Consider the following 14,784-nt stretch of genomic DNA (forward strand, 5'->3'; position numbering starts at 1 on the left):
ATCAATATCAATGCAGGTTTCTTAATAAAACATAATCAATATTCCCATACTTTAGAATTGTTGAAAAATATTTCGAAAAGTTTAACATAATTATTTAAATATATAAGACTCTTTTTCAAACCATAGATGATTTAAAGGCTTAAGGAAGGACATACATTTTTATTTTAAATACCATTATTTATAATTATTTTTCGAGATATTACCAAATTGATAAACTTAACTATTCGGCATATATCTTAAATAACAATGTTCAAAGACTTTTTAAAAAACTTTTAAGTTTTTGGAAAAGTTTTAAAAATATTTCATAAACTAAACTACATTTTAGTCAAATCTTTTTTTCCAAATCATTTATTTTAATCATAATTATAATAATGATTACACTGTGCAACATTTTTAGTGCTTTTTAAATTTACCTCGATGGATGCTATATTTTTGGATTCGTTACGAATTCCCAAGTTAAACTGCGTTTTCCAAAAAGTTCCCCGACGCAAGGATTCTTAGCAAAAGGACCTCAAAGTTCGAAGAATGCTGAAATTGGACAACTTTCCAGAGCTCTCAGAGACAAACGGATGCATTGTTTGATTCGATGTTAAAGTTTTTTAAAGGATACACCCTTTATCTTTCAAACCCCATACTTAGAATAATTTTAGGATTTTTATTAAAGGAGAAACAAATTTTAGAAAACATAGTCAAAAAACATAAAAGCATACAGCTGCGGTCAAAATAGTAGTAGTGTTGCCGCCCTGTGTTTTTAAAGGTTTGTTGTTGTAATTTATCTTCTCCTGGTAATATTGTATTGATTATAATTGTACTAATAGACTAATTGGATAAGAAAAGTGACAACAAAAAAACTTTTAAAAACACAGGGCGGCAACACTACTACTATTTTTACCGCAGCTGTAAGTTTTTTAGTTTTTTGACTATGTTTTTTGGAATTTATTTCTGCCTTAAAAAAAATCCTAAAATTATTCTAAGTATGGGGTTTGAAAGATAAAGAGTGTATCTTTTAAAAAACTTTAACATCGAATCAAACCTTGCATCCATTTGCCTCTGAGAGCACTGGAAAGTAGGCCAATTTCACCATTTTTCGAACTTCCTTTTGCTAAGAATCCTTGCGTCGGGGAACTTTTTGGAAAACGCAGTTTAACTTGGGAATTCGTAACGAATCCAAAAATATAGCATCCATCGAGGTAAATTTTTGATGCTGCATAGTGTTATTAGTTTTTTAATATAACTATTTTTTGTATTTCAAGAACCATTATTGAAAATAACACTAGATTTAACAATAAAATATTTTTCATTTATAAACATAATTTTTAAAAATTCGCTTAGGTAAACAAACAAGATAAACCTCATATAAATGTTATATAAATCTTATCTTAATACTTTATATAATTTTTCAGAACTTAAGGACCTTCCAGTTCCTCCGCCGGAGGATGAGCTCCCCAGCGAAAACAAGACAGGAAAGGAGGTACATGCCCGCCATGACCATGTAAATTCCGGAGAGCTTGGCGTGGTTGATGTACCGCCGGCTGGTCTGGGGCACCCGTTCCCGCTCCCCTCGATGGACGCCGGCGAAGGCCGCCCGCCGCCAGGCGTGGATGAAGCCACTGGCGTCCAGCCGCCGGATGCAGTCGTCCAGCTTCTCGTAGAGAAACGAGTGCTTGGGCATGTACATGCCAGCATACTCGACATTCACCGGCTGTTTGACCACGTGATAGGCATTCGGTTGGCCGGAGGAGTGCAGGAAGGACTGGGTGACATCCTGATTGGCCACGGCGAATATCTTGCGCTTCCTGTTCCGCTGCAGGGCGTTTAGAACGTCCCAATCGGACGGAGTGTCCAGGGAGTGAAAGCTGTCCGGATTGCGGACCAGCTGGGGCATCTCGAGCAGCAGTCGCTCCGTGTTCGCCGTGCAAATACCCTGGAATCCCTCCGCCAGCAGCTGCTCCAGGGAGAAGGATGGCGTGCTGTACAGCTGCAGGCGGATGAGGTGAAAGAGCAGCGACTGGTAGGATATCCTCAGGGGTATGCTGGCCCACAGCCAGTGGGCGGCGATGAGGCGATGCCTCCAGGGGCGTGGCAGGCGCGCCAGGGCGGCGCCCAAAAGCAGGGCCACCACCTGGAGGCCACCGCCACCACCATCGCCGCCGCGATTCGATCGCCTTCCCGGCAGATGGATGGCCAGGTGAACCAGGAGAGCCAGGAGCAGGAGCAGCCACACGGACAGCTCGAAGGGAAAGGCCAGCAGGGCCAGCGAGCTGAGGCGATAGCGCTCCAGCTGGAGCACGGCCACCAGATTGGCCGAGTAGTACGACATGGGCGTGGTCAGCAGCTGATTCCGGCGCGCCGTCTTACGGAAATAGCCCATGCTCAGGTTGGCACTGCGCTCCAGGAGCTATGGAAATCAGGATTATAATATCAGAATTATTCGGTGTAAGGGATATAGTATAGTAGGTAATCTATAGTCGATTGCTAGCAGTATAAAATACTATGTAATGTAATGTAATGTTTCAAAAAAAACTTATATTTAAAAAACTTTACAAGTTTTGAATGGTTGTCAAACATTTTTTCAAAGACTTTAGAGGTATTTCAAAAACCCGTTAAAATATAGAAAAAATTCCGTTTGATGTCAAATTTATCTACCAGAATCTTAAAAAAATCTACATATTTGATCTACCGTTTCCCTAAACTTATTTAAGATTTTAATATTAAAAATGTTTTTGGTTAAATTAAATTAGTTTCAAGTGTTTCTGCAAATCTAAAGTTATTTAAAGAAATTGTTAAAATATTGTAAAATTTAATTTAATTTAATTTAATTTAAACCCTGAAGATTCTCCATATTTTATCTACATTTTCTCAATAATTTTCTAAAACTAATATTCCAGATCTGCATTTCTTTTAACTTATTTAAGATTTTAAGATTAAAAATGTTTCTGGTTAAATTAAATTTTTTTCAAGCTTTTTCGAGAATTTAAAGGTATTTAAAGAAACTGTAAAAAATATTTTAAAACATTTTAAGAATTTAAAACCCTGCAGAATCTCCATATTTAATCTAAATTTTCTCAATATTGTTCTATAACTAATATATCAGATCTGCGATCTCCAAACTCACCCTTTCTATGGGTCCCTCCTTGGCGCCCTCGGCCAGTCGATAGGCATTCGGTCGCAGCAGCGAAATATTGGCCAGCACCAGGCTGAAGTTCATCCGGCGAGCCATGTGCTGCACCAGCTGAATCTCGAAGCCACCGGCGCGCTGACTATTATCCTTAGGATCCGAGAAGAGCTCCACGAAGGGCGGCTGATGCCAGGTGAGCACGGTCAGGGGACAGCCGTGCATCTGGTCGAGTTTATCGGGAAACATCTTGGCATTCCGCCACCAGCGGCGACCATCGAAGGCATTCACCTTCACGGGATGCGCCTCCTGGCAGCTGGTCGCCGTATACGGATAGTAGGTGTAGACCAGCACCTCCACCTGGGCGGTCTGGATCATCACGTTGCAGTGCAGCCAAAAGTGGGCCAGGCAATGGTCCAGGATCAGCTGGAGTTCCCGGGGAATGAGGTGATCCCTGGCCTGCAGGAAGATGAAGTAGTAGTCGGGGTCATCAAAGTCCGCATTGTTTTCCGTGATGTTGGTGTCCCTGCGTAAGAAAATAAGTATTAAGAATATAATTTATATATAAGGAATTACTCACATTAATCCCAGATAGGAGTCCACCATCAGCAGGTTGACCCTCTTTCTGCCTGGCACCGAACTGGCCACCACATCGGGACGAAAGCGGAGCAGCTGGACCGCCACCATGCGCCACGAGTCCATCAGGTTGTTCATCATGTACTCGAACCACTGGGCGGTGCCCAAATGGCGGGTCGAGATGGTCACCACCAGCGTGGTGCTCAGCTGGGCCAGCACATTCTCGATGACCAGCCGCAGAGCGCGGGCCACATGGGCATTCGCGTCCTCGCCCTGCATGTCGATCCTCGAGTGCTGCAGGTAGCTGGCGTAGATCGAGCTGGGATTGGGACTCCCACTGGAAGTGGAGCTGGTGTTCATGGTGCGAAGTTGGAGGCGCGACTGTGAGGAAAGGACACATTCTCTGGGACTGGGTGATTGCTTGTTCCGCTCCTTAGATCTCAAGAGAGATTGCACTAATTAAAAGTAAATATAAAAGATATTAATGGGCTTACAAAAAATGTGTTATATTATTTGGAATAATAATTATTATTAAATATATTTTAATATTTATTTATTTCTTTTTTTATTTTTTTTATTAATTTTACAGAAAAAAAATATTAAAATACGTTTTATTATTTATTTATTTTTTTATTTATTTTTTTTTTAATTTTTTTTTTTTTTTATTTATTTTCCAAAGAATAATATTAAAATATACTTTTGTGGGCCCAGTAATATCTTTTATATTAACTTTTAATTACTTTAAAATACTTTAAAACTTTGAGTTTTCGATACTGATACTGAAAACTGATTTAAATTGGAAAAAATAAAAAATATAGGACCTATATTATAGGTATACAAATTATTATATTTCATATTTATTAATAATAATATTTAATCTAATAAGTTTTCAGTATCAGTATCAAAACTCAAAGTTCAGTGTAGAAGGCATCATAAAAGAATAAAGATTATCTAAATTCCAGTTAACAAGAAATCAAGAAATACCCACCACCTTAAAAATAAAGCAGACCTGAAAACCCATATAAATACACGATTATCGACATAACCACCACCTTATATAAGTAGTAGATATTTACGAGTGACCAGCTGGTGGCTAATTGTCCACCTTGGTGCGTGACCCACAATAGTTTTGTTTGACTTCGGACCTAATGAGATGCAAACATAGATCCCGAAATAGGTCTGGAATTCAGCAAAAGGGGATTACTAGCCAGCAGCGGCAGTATTCTTACCGGTCTCCCGGACAGACGGACATGAACGTGACCAGCCTGCTGCAGTTCGAGTCGATGAAGTACATCGGCGCCCAGACGCAGGCGGCGGCCATCAACCAGCACGTGGCCCAGGCCCTTCGGGTCTTCATCGAGGACTTCTACCAGCGGATCGCCCCCGCCTTCATCGTGGTCCTCTCCTGCCGGCGACCCAGTCCCATGAACTTCTACCGCAACATCATGCAGCTGCTGTACGAGAGCGTGGACACGATGATCGTCCAGCTGGTCCTGGTCGAGCTGGGTCGTCCGCGGCGCATCGAGGGACCAAGGACACACAACCTGCTGCTGGTGGACTCGCTGGATGCGCTGCTGTAAGAGATTAGGAGTTGAATTTTAGAGCTAACTTAAGTTGATTAAGTTATTGGCTCTTGAAGTGCGGTTTTGGGTCACCTTTTTTTTGCAAGTCATGGAAATTTAAAGTATACGGAAAGATATAAGTATAATTCCGATTTTTAGAGAATTTAAAAACACATGCTTAAAGGTTTTTTGTTTTAGATGATAACTGATCAGGTCTTTATTGCATTTTTGGGTCACCTATTTTTATTAAAGATAAAAATACAATACAGATTGTTGAGAATTAAGAAACCAATATTTGAGGTACTTTTATATAGAACGAATCTAAATTGTCAATTGTCTATGGCATATAGAAATAAAGTTTGGGGTCACCATTTCGGTAAGCCATCGGCATTTAAAACATACTAAAATATACTATATAAAATATACACACAAAATGCATGCTAAATACAAGAAATAAGTAATTACGGCTGTTTTTTTTATAAATCTAACTTAAATTTGATAAAAGTAATATTTTATAGAATGGCAATTTTGGGTCACCTTTTCTGAATCCCTTCATCCCCTTCCAGCGACATTGAGATCCACACATACACAGCGCAGTCGGACGGCAGTGAGTACTACTTCATCTTCCTGCAGCAGAGGGATGCCCTGATTCCGCAGGACATGCAGGGTGTGTTCGCCTACTGCTGGCGCCACCAGCTGATCAACTGCAACGTGATGACGCAGAGTTCCGGTGGCCAGGTGCTGCTCCACACGTACTTTCCCTACGCGGCGCCCGGCCAATGCAACGATTCGCAGCCCACCAGGATCAATACGTTCCTGGGCAGGTCCTGGCAGCATCGGGATTACTTTCCCTCCAAGCTGCACAATCTCCAGGGGTGTCCCTTGGTGGTTTTGGCCCGGCGAGTGTCGCCCTTCTTCGAACTGGACGAGGGGCAGCGGGAACTGCGGGGATTGGAGGGACGTCTGCTGCAGGAGTTGTCGCGCCGGATGAACTTTAGCATTCAGTTCGCGGGACTGCAGGATCAGCAGAGGAACCGAACCACCTGGTCGGAGAAGCAGCTGCTCCAGAAGTTGGTGAGTTCTTAGCTTCCTAAAAAAATAGGAGAAACCAATTTGTAATTTTAGTTATTTATAAGTTTCTTACTTTTTTAAATAAAAAAAAAAACAAATAGGAAATTTTTATTATTTTCAATTCTTATTCTAATTTTAATTATTTTTAAGACTTTTATATTTTTAATGTTTATTATATTTATTTTTGATATAATTTTCAAGATTCTTTTAAAATTAAGATTAAGATTTTAAGATTTAAGATTAGGTTTTTAATATTTGTATTGGTTTATTTTTAATATTCTTACTTGTTTATATCAGAATCTACATTTTTTTAACTATTTTATAATAGCTTAATATTTTAAATTTAGTTTGTTGTTTGTTTTTTTTTTTTATATAATTTTTGATATATTTTTTAAGATTCTTACTTTTTAAATAAAAACATATATAGGAAATTGGTATTATTATTATTTATATTTTATTTTTAATTCCCGTTCTAATTTTCGTTATTTTTATATTATTGAAGATTTTTAAGTTTTCAAATCGGAAAAATAATTCTAAAACTATTTTTAATGCTTTTTTTTTGCCTCTTCAGGTGCAGGGACGCATAGCCCACCTGGCGATCGGCTATGTGAGGAAGCGCATCCAGTACTCCTCGAACCTGACGCCCGTGTTCCCGCACTACTCGAACCGCCTGGTGGGCTGCCTGCTGCTCAACGCCCACAACCTGACCAGCCTGGAGATCTGGTCGTTTCCCTTCCAGGCGCTCACCTGGATCTGCCTGGTGTCCAGTTTTCTGAGCATCGCCTGCCTGGCGCTGCTCCAGTGACGCGGGGCGGGGGATCGGGTGGCCCTCCTGCTGGCGGTCTATGCCGCCGCCCTGGGACTGCCCGTCGATCCCCCGGAGCGTCCATCGCTGCAGTGGCTCTTCGCCAGCTGGCTGTACTTTGGCCTGGTCGTGCGCTCCATGTACTCGGCTTTGTTGTTCTTCATCCTGCGCTATCATCTGCACCAGCGGCTGCCGGAGAGTCTGCAGGATCTGGCCGATGGCGACTATGCGGCCGTGATGAGCCGTTCCACGTGGCAGGATCTGCGCGAGGTGCCCAGTCTGCAGGAGCTGCTGGGACTCCGCAGTCTCATTGTGGCCTCGGAGCGGGAGGAGGAGGTGCTGCGCCAGCTGGATCGCTGCTCCCTGCGCGACGGAGCCGGCTCACATCCCCTCTTCTTTGGGCTGCTCTCCCAGGACGCCCTGCTTCATCTCACCCAGCGGGGCCATCGGGCGGGCGCCTATCACCTGATGGACCAGCACGTCCTGGAGCAGCAGCTGGCCATCTACCTGCAGAAGCACTCGCACCTGGTGGGCCACCTGGACCAGCTGGTCATGTCCATTCGATCGGTGGGTCTGCTGCACCACTGGGCGGGTCAGGTGGCCAGCGAGCGGTACTTCCGCAGTCGGTTCCTCTACCGGGAGAAGCGGATCCAGCAGCCGGACCTCTGGGCGGTCTACATCCTGGCCGCGGCACTCTACATCCTGTCGCTGGTCGTCTTCATCGGCGAACTCCTGGCCGCCCGACGAGCTGCAAATGTCGTGGTCTAGGCAAAGCTTATTAGCTTTTCTATAAATGCTATTTCAAATAGCTGATAAATAAATTCTAGTGAAAAACCACTAAAAAATGGGAATTATCATTGGTTTATTTCTGTTATAATTTTTACGGGGAAGCAAAGAAAATACTTTTGGTTTTATGACTTATGATTAATCATAAAAAAAACTAAAAGGAAAAATTCATGTTTTTACCAAAAAACCGGAAACCGAAGCAAAAATAATTCGTTTTTTGGCTGAAACAATGGAAGTTTTGATCCAAATATGGATTGTCATACCTTTCTGAACTCGTTATTAAATTTCCAATCAATTGGCATTCAAACCTGGGAATTTTAATTTTTGTCAATTTTTTTCATAAAATCATATAAAAAAATTGAAAATTGACAAAAATTAAATTTTTCCAAAATCACACGGAAAGTATCATGGATTTATTTATTATTATTATTTATTATTTTGTTATCTGTTCAAAACAGTATGTATTTTTGGTGTAGGACCATTTTTGGGAAAGTTACAACAAAAAAACAAAAAAAAACAAGAGAGAACGTTATAGTCGGGTGCCCCGACTATCAGATACCCGTTACTCAGGTAAAGGGAGTGCGAGGGAGATGGAGATAGAGATAGAAAACGTTGATCACGCATAACTTTTTAACGAATGGACCGATTTGAAAAATTTCTTCTACATTTCGATAGGTATTGATAAACACCATAAAACTGCATTTTTACTTTTCCGAAATATTGAAATTTTTAAAATCGTATATAAGGGATTGTGGGCGTTAGAGGGGGCGTGGCACTCTTTTGAAACAAACTTGCGCTGCGTAGGAACTCCTAGAATCTGCATGCAAAGTGTCAATCTTCTAGCTTTTATAGTTTCCGAGATCTCAGCGTTCATACGGACAGACGGACAGACAGACAGACGGACAGACGGACAGACGGACATGGCTAGATCGACTCGGCTAGTGATCCTGATCAAGAATATATATAGTTTATAGGGTCGGAAACGCTTCCTTCTGCCTGTTACATACTTTTGCACGAATCTAGTATACCCTTTTACTCTACGAGTAACGGGTATAAATATGCATATTTTTGCCAAAAACCAAAATTCCGAATTTCCATTTTTGGCCAAGTTACGATTACTAATAATTACGAATTATTTGATTATTAAGATCTGGAACCGATAATATATTTCAATATTTAAAGATTCATTACCCACAAAATATTTCAATATTAAATGATTCATATACATATATTAGTTATTTAAATGAACTCATTATTTTGATCATACCCATAAAGTTTTAATTTTTCTAAATGATCAATTATTCAGATCCTGAACCCATAAACATTTCATCAAAAAACCGCTTTTCCATTTAATTATTCACTGTTTCATAATTTTATTATGCAAATCACAAGATTTCGATAAATGCTTAAAAATTTAAAAACAAAAAAAAAACATAGAGCTTTCCACGTAGTAAATGCATTTCTGGTTGAGAGCAGGATCAGGCAGGTGACCATCCTACAGCTTCTCGAGGAGAATGGAGGAGGCTCCGCCGCCGCCGTTGCAAATGGAGGCGCATCCCAGCTCGCCCTTCTTCAAACTGTGCGAGAGATGGGCCACCAGGCGAGCTCCGGACATGCCGATGGGATGGCCAATGGACACGGCACCGCCATGGACATTCACCTTGGCGGGATCCACGTCCAGCTTCTTGATATTGGCCAGGACGACCAGGGAGAAGGCCTCGTTGACCTCCCACATGGCCACATCCTCCTTGCGAACGCCGGCCCGCTTGAGAAGCTTGGGAATGGCCAAGGCGGGGGCGATGGGGAAGTCAATCGGATCGGTTTCCGCATCCTGGAAGGCCACAATCCTGGCCAGCGGCTGGAGACCCGCCTTCTGGGCAGCCTCCGCGCTCATGAGCACCACAGCGGCGCCGCCATCGTTCAAGGTGGACGCATTTCCGGCGGTCACAGTGCCATTTTCCCGCTGGAAAACCGTGGCCAACTGACCGAACTTGTCGAAATTCACCCTTTTGTACTCCTCATCCTCGGCCACCACAATCTCCGGCTTCCTCTTCTGCTGAATCTTCACGGGGGCAATCTCATCCGCGAAGACCTTGTTGGCCCAGGCTGCCGCCGACCTCTTGTACGATTCGATGGCGAAGTCATCCTGCTGCTGACGGGTAATCTCCAGCTTCTTGGCCGTATTCTCGGCACAGTTGCCCATGTGGAACTTGTTGTACACATCCCACAGGCCATCGAAAACGATGCCGTCGGTGAGATTGACGCCGCCATACGGAGTGGCGCCCCTCTTCAGATAGAAGGGCACATTGGACATGGACTCCATGCCGCCGGCGACGACGACATCGGCGTAGCCGAGCATCAGGGATTGGGCGCCCAGCATGACGGACTTCATGCCCGAGGAGCAGACCTTGTTCACCGTGGTGCAGCACACATTGGTCGGCAGACCGGCGAAGATGGCCGCCTGGCGGGCGGGCGCCTGGCCAAGGCCAGCAGAAACCACATTGCCCATGATCACCTCCTGGACGTCCGTCTTTGAAATTCCCGCCTTTTCGATAGCCGCCTCGATGGCCCGGGCTCCCAATTGGGTGGCCGTCAGCGGGGCCAATTGGCTCTGGAAGCTGCCAATTGGAGTGCGGGCAGCCGAAACGATGACCACCTCGGCGATTTTGGAGCTGTAGCTGCGCTGGGCGCTCCAGCGACGCGTGGCCTGCAGCAGTCGGGCGGACATCTTGGAATTTATTTAAATTAAATCAAATGAAATTAACTAGCGCGGAAAACACACTTGGAAATAACAAGAATCTAATCAGAGTCCAACTGGAAAACCTGTTGCTTGCGTAACAAACCGGTAATCGGCCTATCGATAGGCAACAGCTGGCGCGGCGGCAGTGTTGGCAACTGTTAAATAATAAAATAGCTAGAAAATATATAATTTTTAATTAAATACTTGAGGTTTTGTCAAAAAAAGTTGAAACATATTCTGAGAATTATTTTTTTTCCAACTTTTTTTTTATCAAGAATTTTTTACTAGCTAGATTTGATGTGAGCTTATTTTTACCTTTATGCAGCACTGAAAATGCGCTAATTGAATTTAACGGAACTTGTTACAGGCTAAATATTTACATTTTTTATAAACACTTAACAAATATTAAATGTAAATCTCCTTAAAAAATAAATATATTTAAAGTCCAATGTTTTATGGTAGTAATTATTATTTTATTCAGTTCAAAAAACCTGCATACCTAGATTTTATATAACTACTTAATTCAAATTGCACAATTAATGGCAGCGAAAAGGGCAAAAATCTTACAGCTAATAATACGAAAATATGGCAAAAAAAAAAGTGGTGTATAAAAAAAGGAATACATATATATTACGGAACTTATTCCACATCACAACGCTCGTAGTTTCCATGGTTGCCATGGCTCCTGGGCTCCTGGACTCCTGGACAATGCCTCGGATCGATCAGATCACCATCTGGTCGCGCGTTGATAGCTTCTGATGGCCGCCGCTGGGCACCACCAGAGATCGCCGCATGCGATTCCGCTGGAGCGTCGAGTTGCGCTCCCTCACCGACTGCCGCAGATGCTGGCGACGTGCTCCTCCTCCGGCTCCTCCTCCTCCTCCGCCCGCCTCCCTCTCCGCCGCATTCATGGCCGCCAGGAGTTCGAAGGCCTGTTTCTTCTGCTCCTTGGTCCAGAGATTGGCCACCGGAGGAGCTGCAGCCGGCTGCTCCTGGCTAACTGGTGGCTTCACGGCCAGCGGAGGTCTTTGCACTCGCGTTGGAGCTGCCGGAGGTGCCTGATTAACCGCTGGCAGGGATTTGGAGGCCGCCTTGGAGCCGCGACTCAGGCCGAAGAGCGAGAGGATGGACTTGCGGCGCGTGGAGGAGGCCTGGCTGTCCCCTGAATCATTGCTGGACACGCTCATCTGCATGGGAGCGGCTGGAGGAGCTGGATTTACCACCTGATTCACCACCGGGGGAGGCATATTCTCGATCCCGTAGGTCACGAACTTTTGGGGCGACTGGAAGGTGACCTTGCGCAGGCTGCCCAGCGACTTGGGAGCCGGCAGAGCGGCCAAATTGAGCTTGGCCACCGTAGGAGAGGTTTCATTAAGTTCAATGGTGCAGTAGGTATCATCGTGTTGCGACTTCACCGGCTTCCTTGGCGGAATCGGCGGCGCCATTGGCTGCCGGCAGCTGCACGAGTGCCTCTCCTGGATCTTCTCCTGCAGCTGCCGCTCCAGCGACTGGACGCGCTGCTCCGCGAGCTGCAGCTGCTGCTCCCTCGCCTGCAGCTCCTCCAGCCTCTGCTGCAGCAGCGACTCCTGGGCGCGTATGGCATGCAGGCGCGTCTTCAGCACCTCATCGAAAATGTTCTGGGTGAGCTCCTTGGGATCCTTCTCCTGCTCCTGCTTCTTGCGACGCCGCTCCTCCTGCTCCAGCTCCACCTGCTCCTCCCTCCTTATACTCTCGTACAGGGCGGGATCCGATAGCTGCAGCTTCTTGGCGGGAAAGATCTTTCGCTTGGCCGAGTAGAAGAGCTCCGTTCTCAAGTCCGGGGTGAAGACGCCCGTCACACTGAGCCTCCGCTGGCCATAGCCCTCGTTGAAGCTATACTGTTCGGTGAACAGGGTGCTGGAAAGCTCAGGCTCCGGCTCCTCCGCCTCCTCCTCCTCGCCGAAGAGTCTGCCGCCCGTAGGCAGGGTGTAGAAATCCTCACCAGCCTCTATGAGGCTGGGGAACTGACCATCCAGCTCGCTGATGTTGCGCACCACCAGCGGATGCCGGATGATGACCTCGATGCCGGGACGCTGTTCATGATCCACGGCCAGCATGAAGGCGATGATCTCCTGCAGATCGGCACTGTAGACCGCCGGAATGCGGCTGAACTCGCCCTGGGCGATCTTCTCGGACAGCTGGTCGAAGGCTCGGCCGCGGAACGGCGGTCGCAGGGCGCACATCTCGTACACCAGGCAGCCCACCGCCCAGACGTCGCTCTTCCGGTCGTACTTCCTGCCCCTCACCAGCTCGGGACTCATGTAGTGCGGCGTGCCCACAAAGGAGGCGGCAAAGCTCTGATCCCTGCGCAGCATTCTGGCCAAACCGAAGTCACCCAGCTTGGCATTTCCGGCCGCATCCAGAAAGATATTCGCCGGCTTGATGTCGCGATGCAGGATGGTGCCGTTGGGTATCTTATTATGGCACACCTGGAGGGCGCGGCAAAGCTGGAAGAGCACCCGCCAGATGTAGGGCTCCTCGAAGCGTTGCCGGTGCGCCCGCGCCCGCTGGACAATCTGGGCCAGATCGCCGCCGGCACAGCACTCCATCACGATGTACACCGACTTGGCCTCCCGGTTGACCAGGTGATGGTAGTACTGAACGATATTCGGATGCTGCAGCTGCCGCAGAACGCTGATCTCGGAGACCAGAGCCTCGCACTTGGCCTCGTCCAGCTCGTCGTAGTTCATGCCCTTCCAGGCGAACAGCTCGCCGGTGCTCTTGTCCCGCACCTTGTAGCAGGTGCCAAAGGAGCCGTTGCCCATCACGGCCAGCACCTCGTAGTCCTGCAGCGTCTTCTGCGAGAAGTCCATGCCGGCAGATGGGTCACCACTCATTTCTGATGGAATCGTTCACTTATTTGGTCCTTCGATCCGCTTACTTTCGATCCGCTCGCCTCGAGATCCAAACTGAGAATGCTGGAAAGTTTTTGGGATGCAGGATTTCGGGAGTCTAGCCTCTCTGGAATTCCCATTTTCGGCTACCTGCGAAAAACCGGAGAGAGAACGAGAACAAGTGGAGGGAGAGGCTCAAGAACTGAGTCGTTGGCTTGACCCGCTAAATCTGGCTTGGAAAAAAAAGTTGTTCTTTCTGAATATCTCAAGAAATATAAAAAAAACACATTTAGTTCATATACAAAATTAAAGTTTCAAGTAATTACTATTTTCGGTCCCTTCTTATTATTGAATACCCAAAGATTGGTAATTACAGGTATCAGATTTATTTGCAATATCATCCTTGTTAATAAATAATAATAATTAAAAGTAGGAATAAAACCCTGAAATCGTAAGGGAAATCAGAGTTTAAAGCTTTCTTTAAATTTAACAGGCGGACGAGAAAACGGCTCTAAACTAAGTCATATTTACGATGGGTTATATGAAAAGAGCTATTCAAATTTCCTTAAAATTTCCATTTATTCTTAATTACATTTTAGCGTAGTCATTAGAGCGCACCTAACCTTGACCTTCATTCGAAACGTCAGTGTAATTTAAATAAAATCCCTTCACACCTAGTTGTTAATGCACAATTCAGCTAGTTTCCCGCCAAAGGCCGCCAGCACTGTCCTGTTCTTCCAGCACGTCCACCTCTCTCTTGTTTCCTTCCAGGAATGAAGATCGTTCTGTTGCCCACTCGCTCGCACGCACTTGCAAATCGCCTGCATCTCCCTCCCCCGCTGTGCGGAGAGTGCACTTGTGAGGCGAAAATCTGGAAAATCCCCACCCCACCCCCTTTCCCACAATTTCGATCCCACTGCGCCTGTGTACACACTGCTGACCATGGAAACAATGGGCTAGAAAGAGGCAGCACGCCCAGGAACACAATTCCAGCGATTCATCACGCTCAATTCTGAACTCGAACCCAAATCCGATCCCGAATACGAAACCCCTAACCCTGGCTAGCCATAAAAATAAATTAGTTTTGTTGCATTGGCATTTCAATTTGCTGCCTTGTTTGGAAAAGTGGAAATGTCCTCATCGGATTTCATATTCCATATCTGAAGGGGATTCTGTCTAACGGTTTCGACTGGGAGCACTTGTAAACTGAAGCAGCGGCGTGCAAAGAAGGATTTTGGGGGTCTTTACTTTAAGGA

The 14,784-nt window shown here is 45.3% G+C and overlaps 4 protein-coding genes across 4 annotated transcripts; 1 reads left to right on the forward strand and 3 right to left on the reverse strand.

The window, feature by feature from the left end:
- Positions 1 to 1,399: 1,399 nt before the first annotated feature.
- On the reverse strand, positions 1,400 to 4,066 carry Ir7f (Ionotropic receptor 7f). The gene is made up of 3 exons (XM_017142105.3): positions 3,696 to 4,066; positions 3,116 to 3,641; positions 1,400 to 2,398 (listed from the first exon to the last, which is right to left on the reverse strand). The coding sequence occupies exons 1-3, from the start codon at positions 4,049 to 4,051 to the stop codon at positions 1,400 to 1,402; spliced, it is 1,881 nt and encodes a 626-aa protein (XP_016997594.2). The 5' UTR covers positions 4,052 to 4,066.
- Positions 4,067 to 4,663: 597 nt separating this feature from the next.
- Ir7g (Ionotropic receptor 7g) lies at positions 4,664 to 7,897 on the forward strand. Its single transcript, XM_070218536.1, is given in 3 exon segments — positions 4,664 to 5,267; positions 5,820 to 6,327; positions 6,896 to 7,897. Coding segments are annotated over 3 exon segments (1,938 nt in total). The 5' UTR covers positions 4,664 to 4,839.
- A 1,359-nt stretch (positions 7,898 to 9,256) lies between these two features.
- Acat1 (Acetyl-CoA acetyltransferase 1) lies at positions 9,257 to 10,767 on the reverse strand. Its single transcript, XM_017142145.3, has one exon. It carries the CDS (start codon positions 10,641 to 10,643, stop codon positions 9,411 to 9,413), a length of 1,233 nt encoding a protein of 410 aa, XP_016997634.1. The 5' UTR covers positions 10,644 to 10,767; the 3' UTR covers positions 9,257 to 9,410.
- Positions 10,768 to 11,155: 388 nt separating this feature from the next.
- On the reverse strand, positions 11,156 to 13,686 carry Nek2. Its single transcript, XM_017142146.3, has one exon. It carries the CDS (start codon positions 13,529 to 13,531, stop codon positions 11,378 to 11,380), a length of 2,154 nt encoding a protein of 717 aa, XP_016997635.2. The 5' UTR covers positions 13,532 to 13,686; the 3' UTR covers positions 11,156 to 11,377.
- Positions 13,687 to 14,784: the final 1,098 nt, after the last annotated feature.

Source organism: Drosophila takahashii, chromosome X, assembly GCF_030179915.1.
Source record: "Drosophila takahashii strain IR98-3 E-12201 chromosome X, DtakHiC1v2, whole genome shotgun sequence".
In the NCBI taxonomy this organism is placed as follows: Eukaryota; Metazoa; Arthropoda; class Insecta; order Diptera; family Drosophilidae; genus Drosophila; species Drosophila takahashii.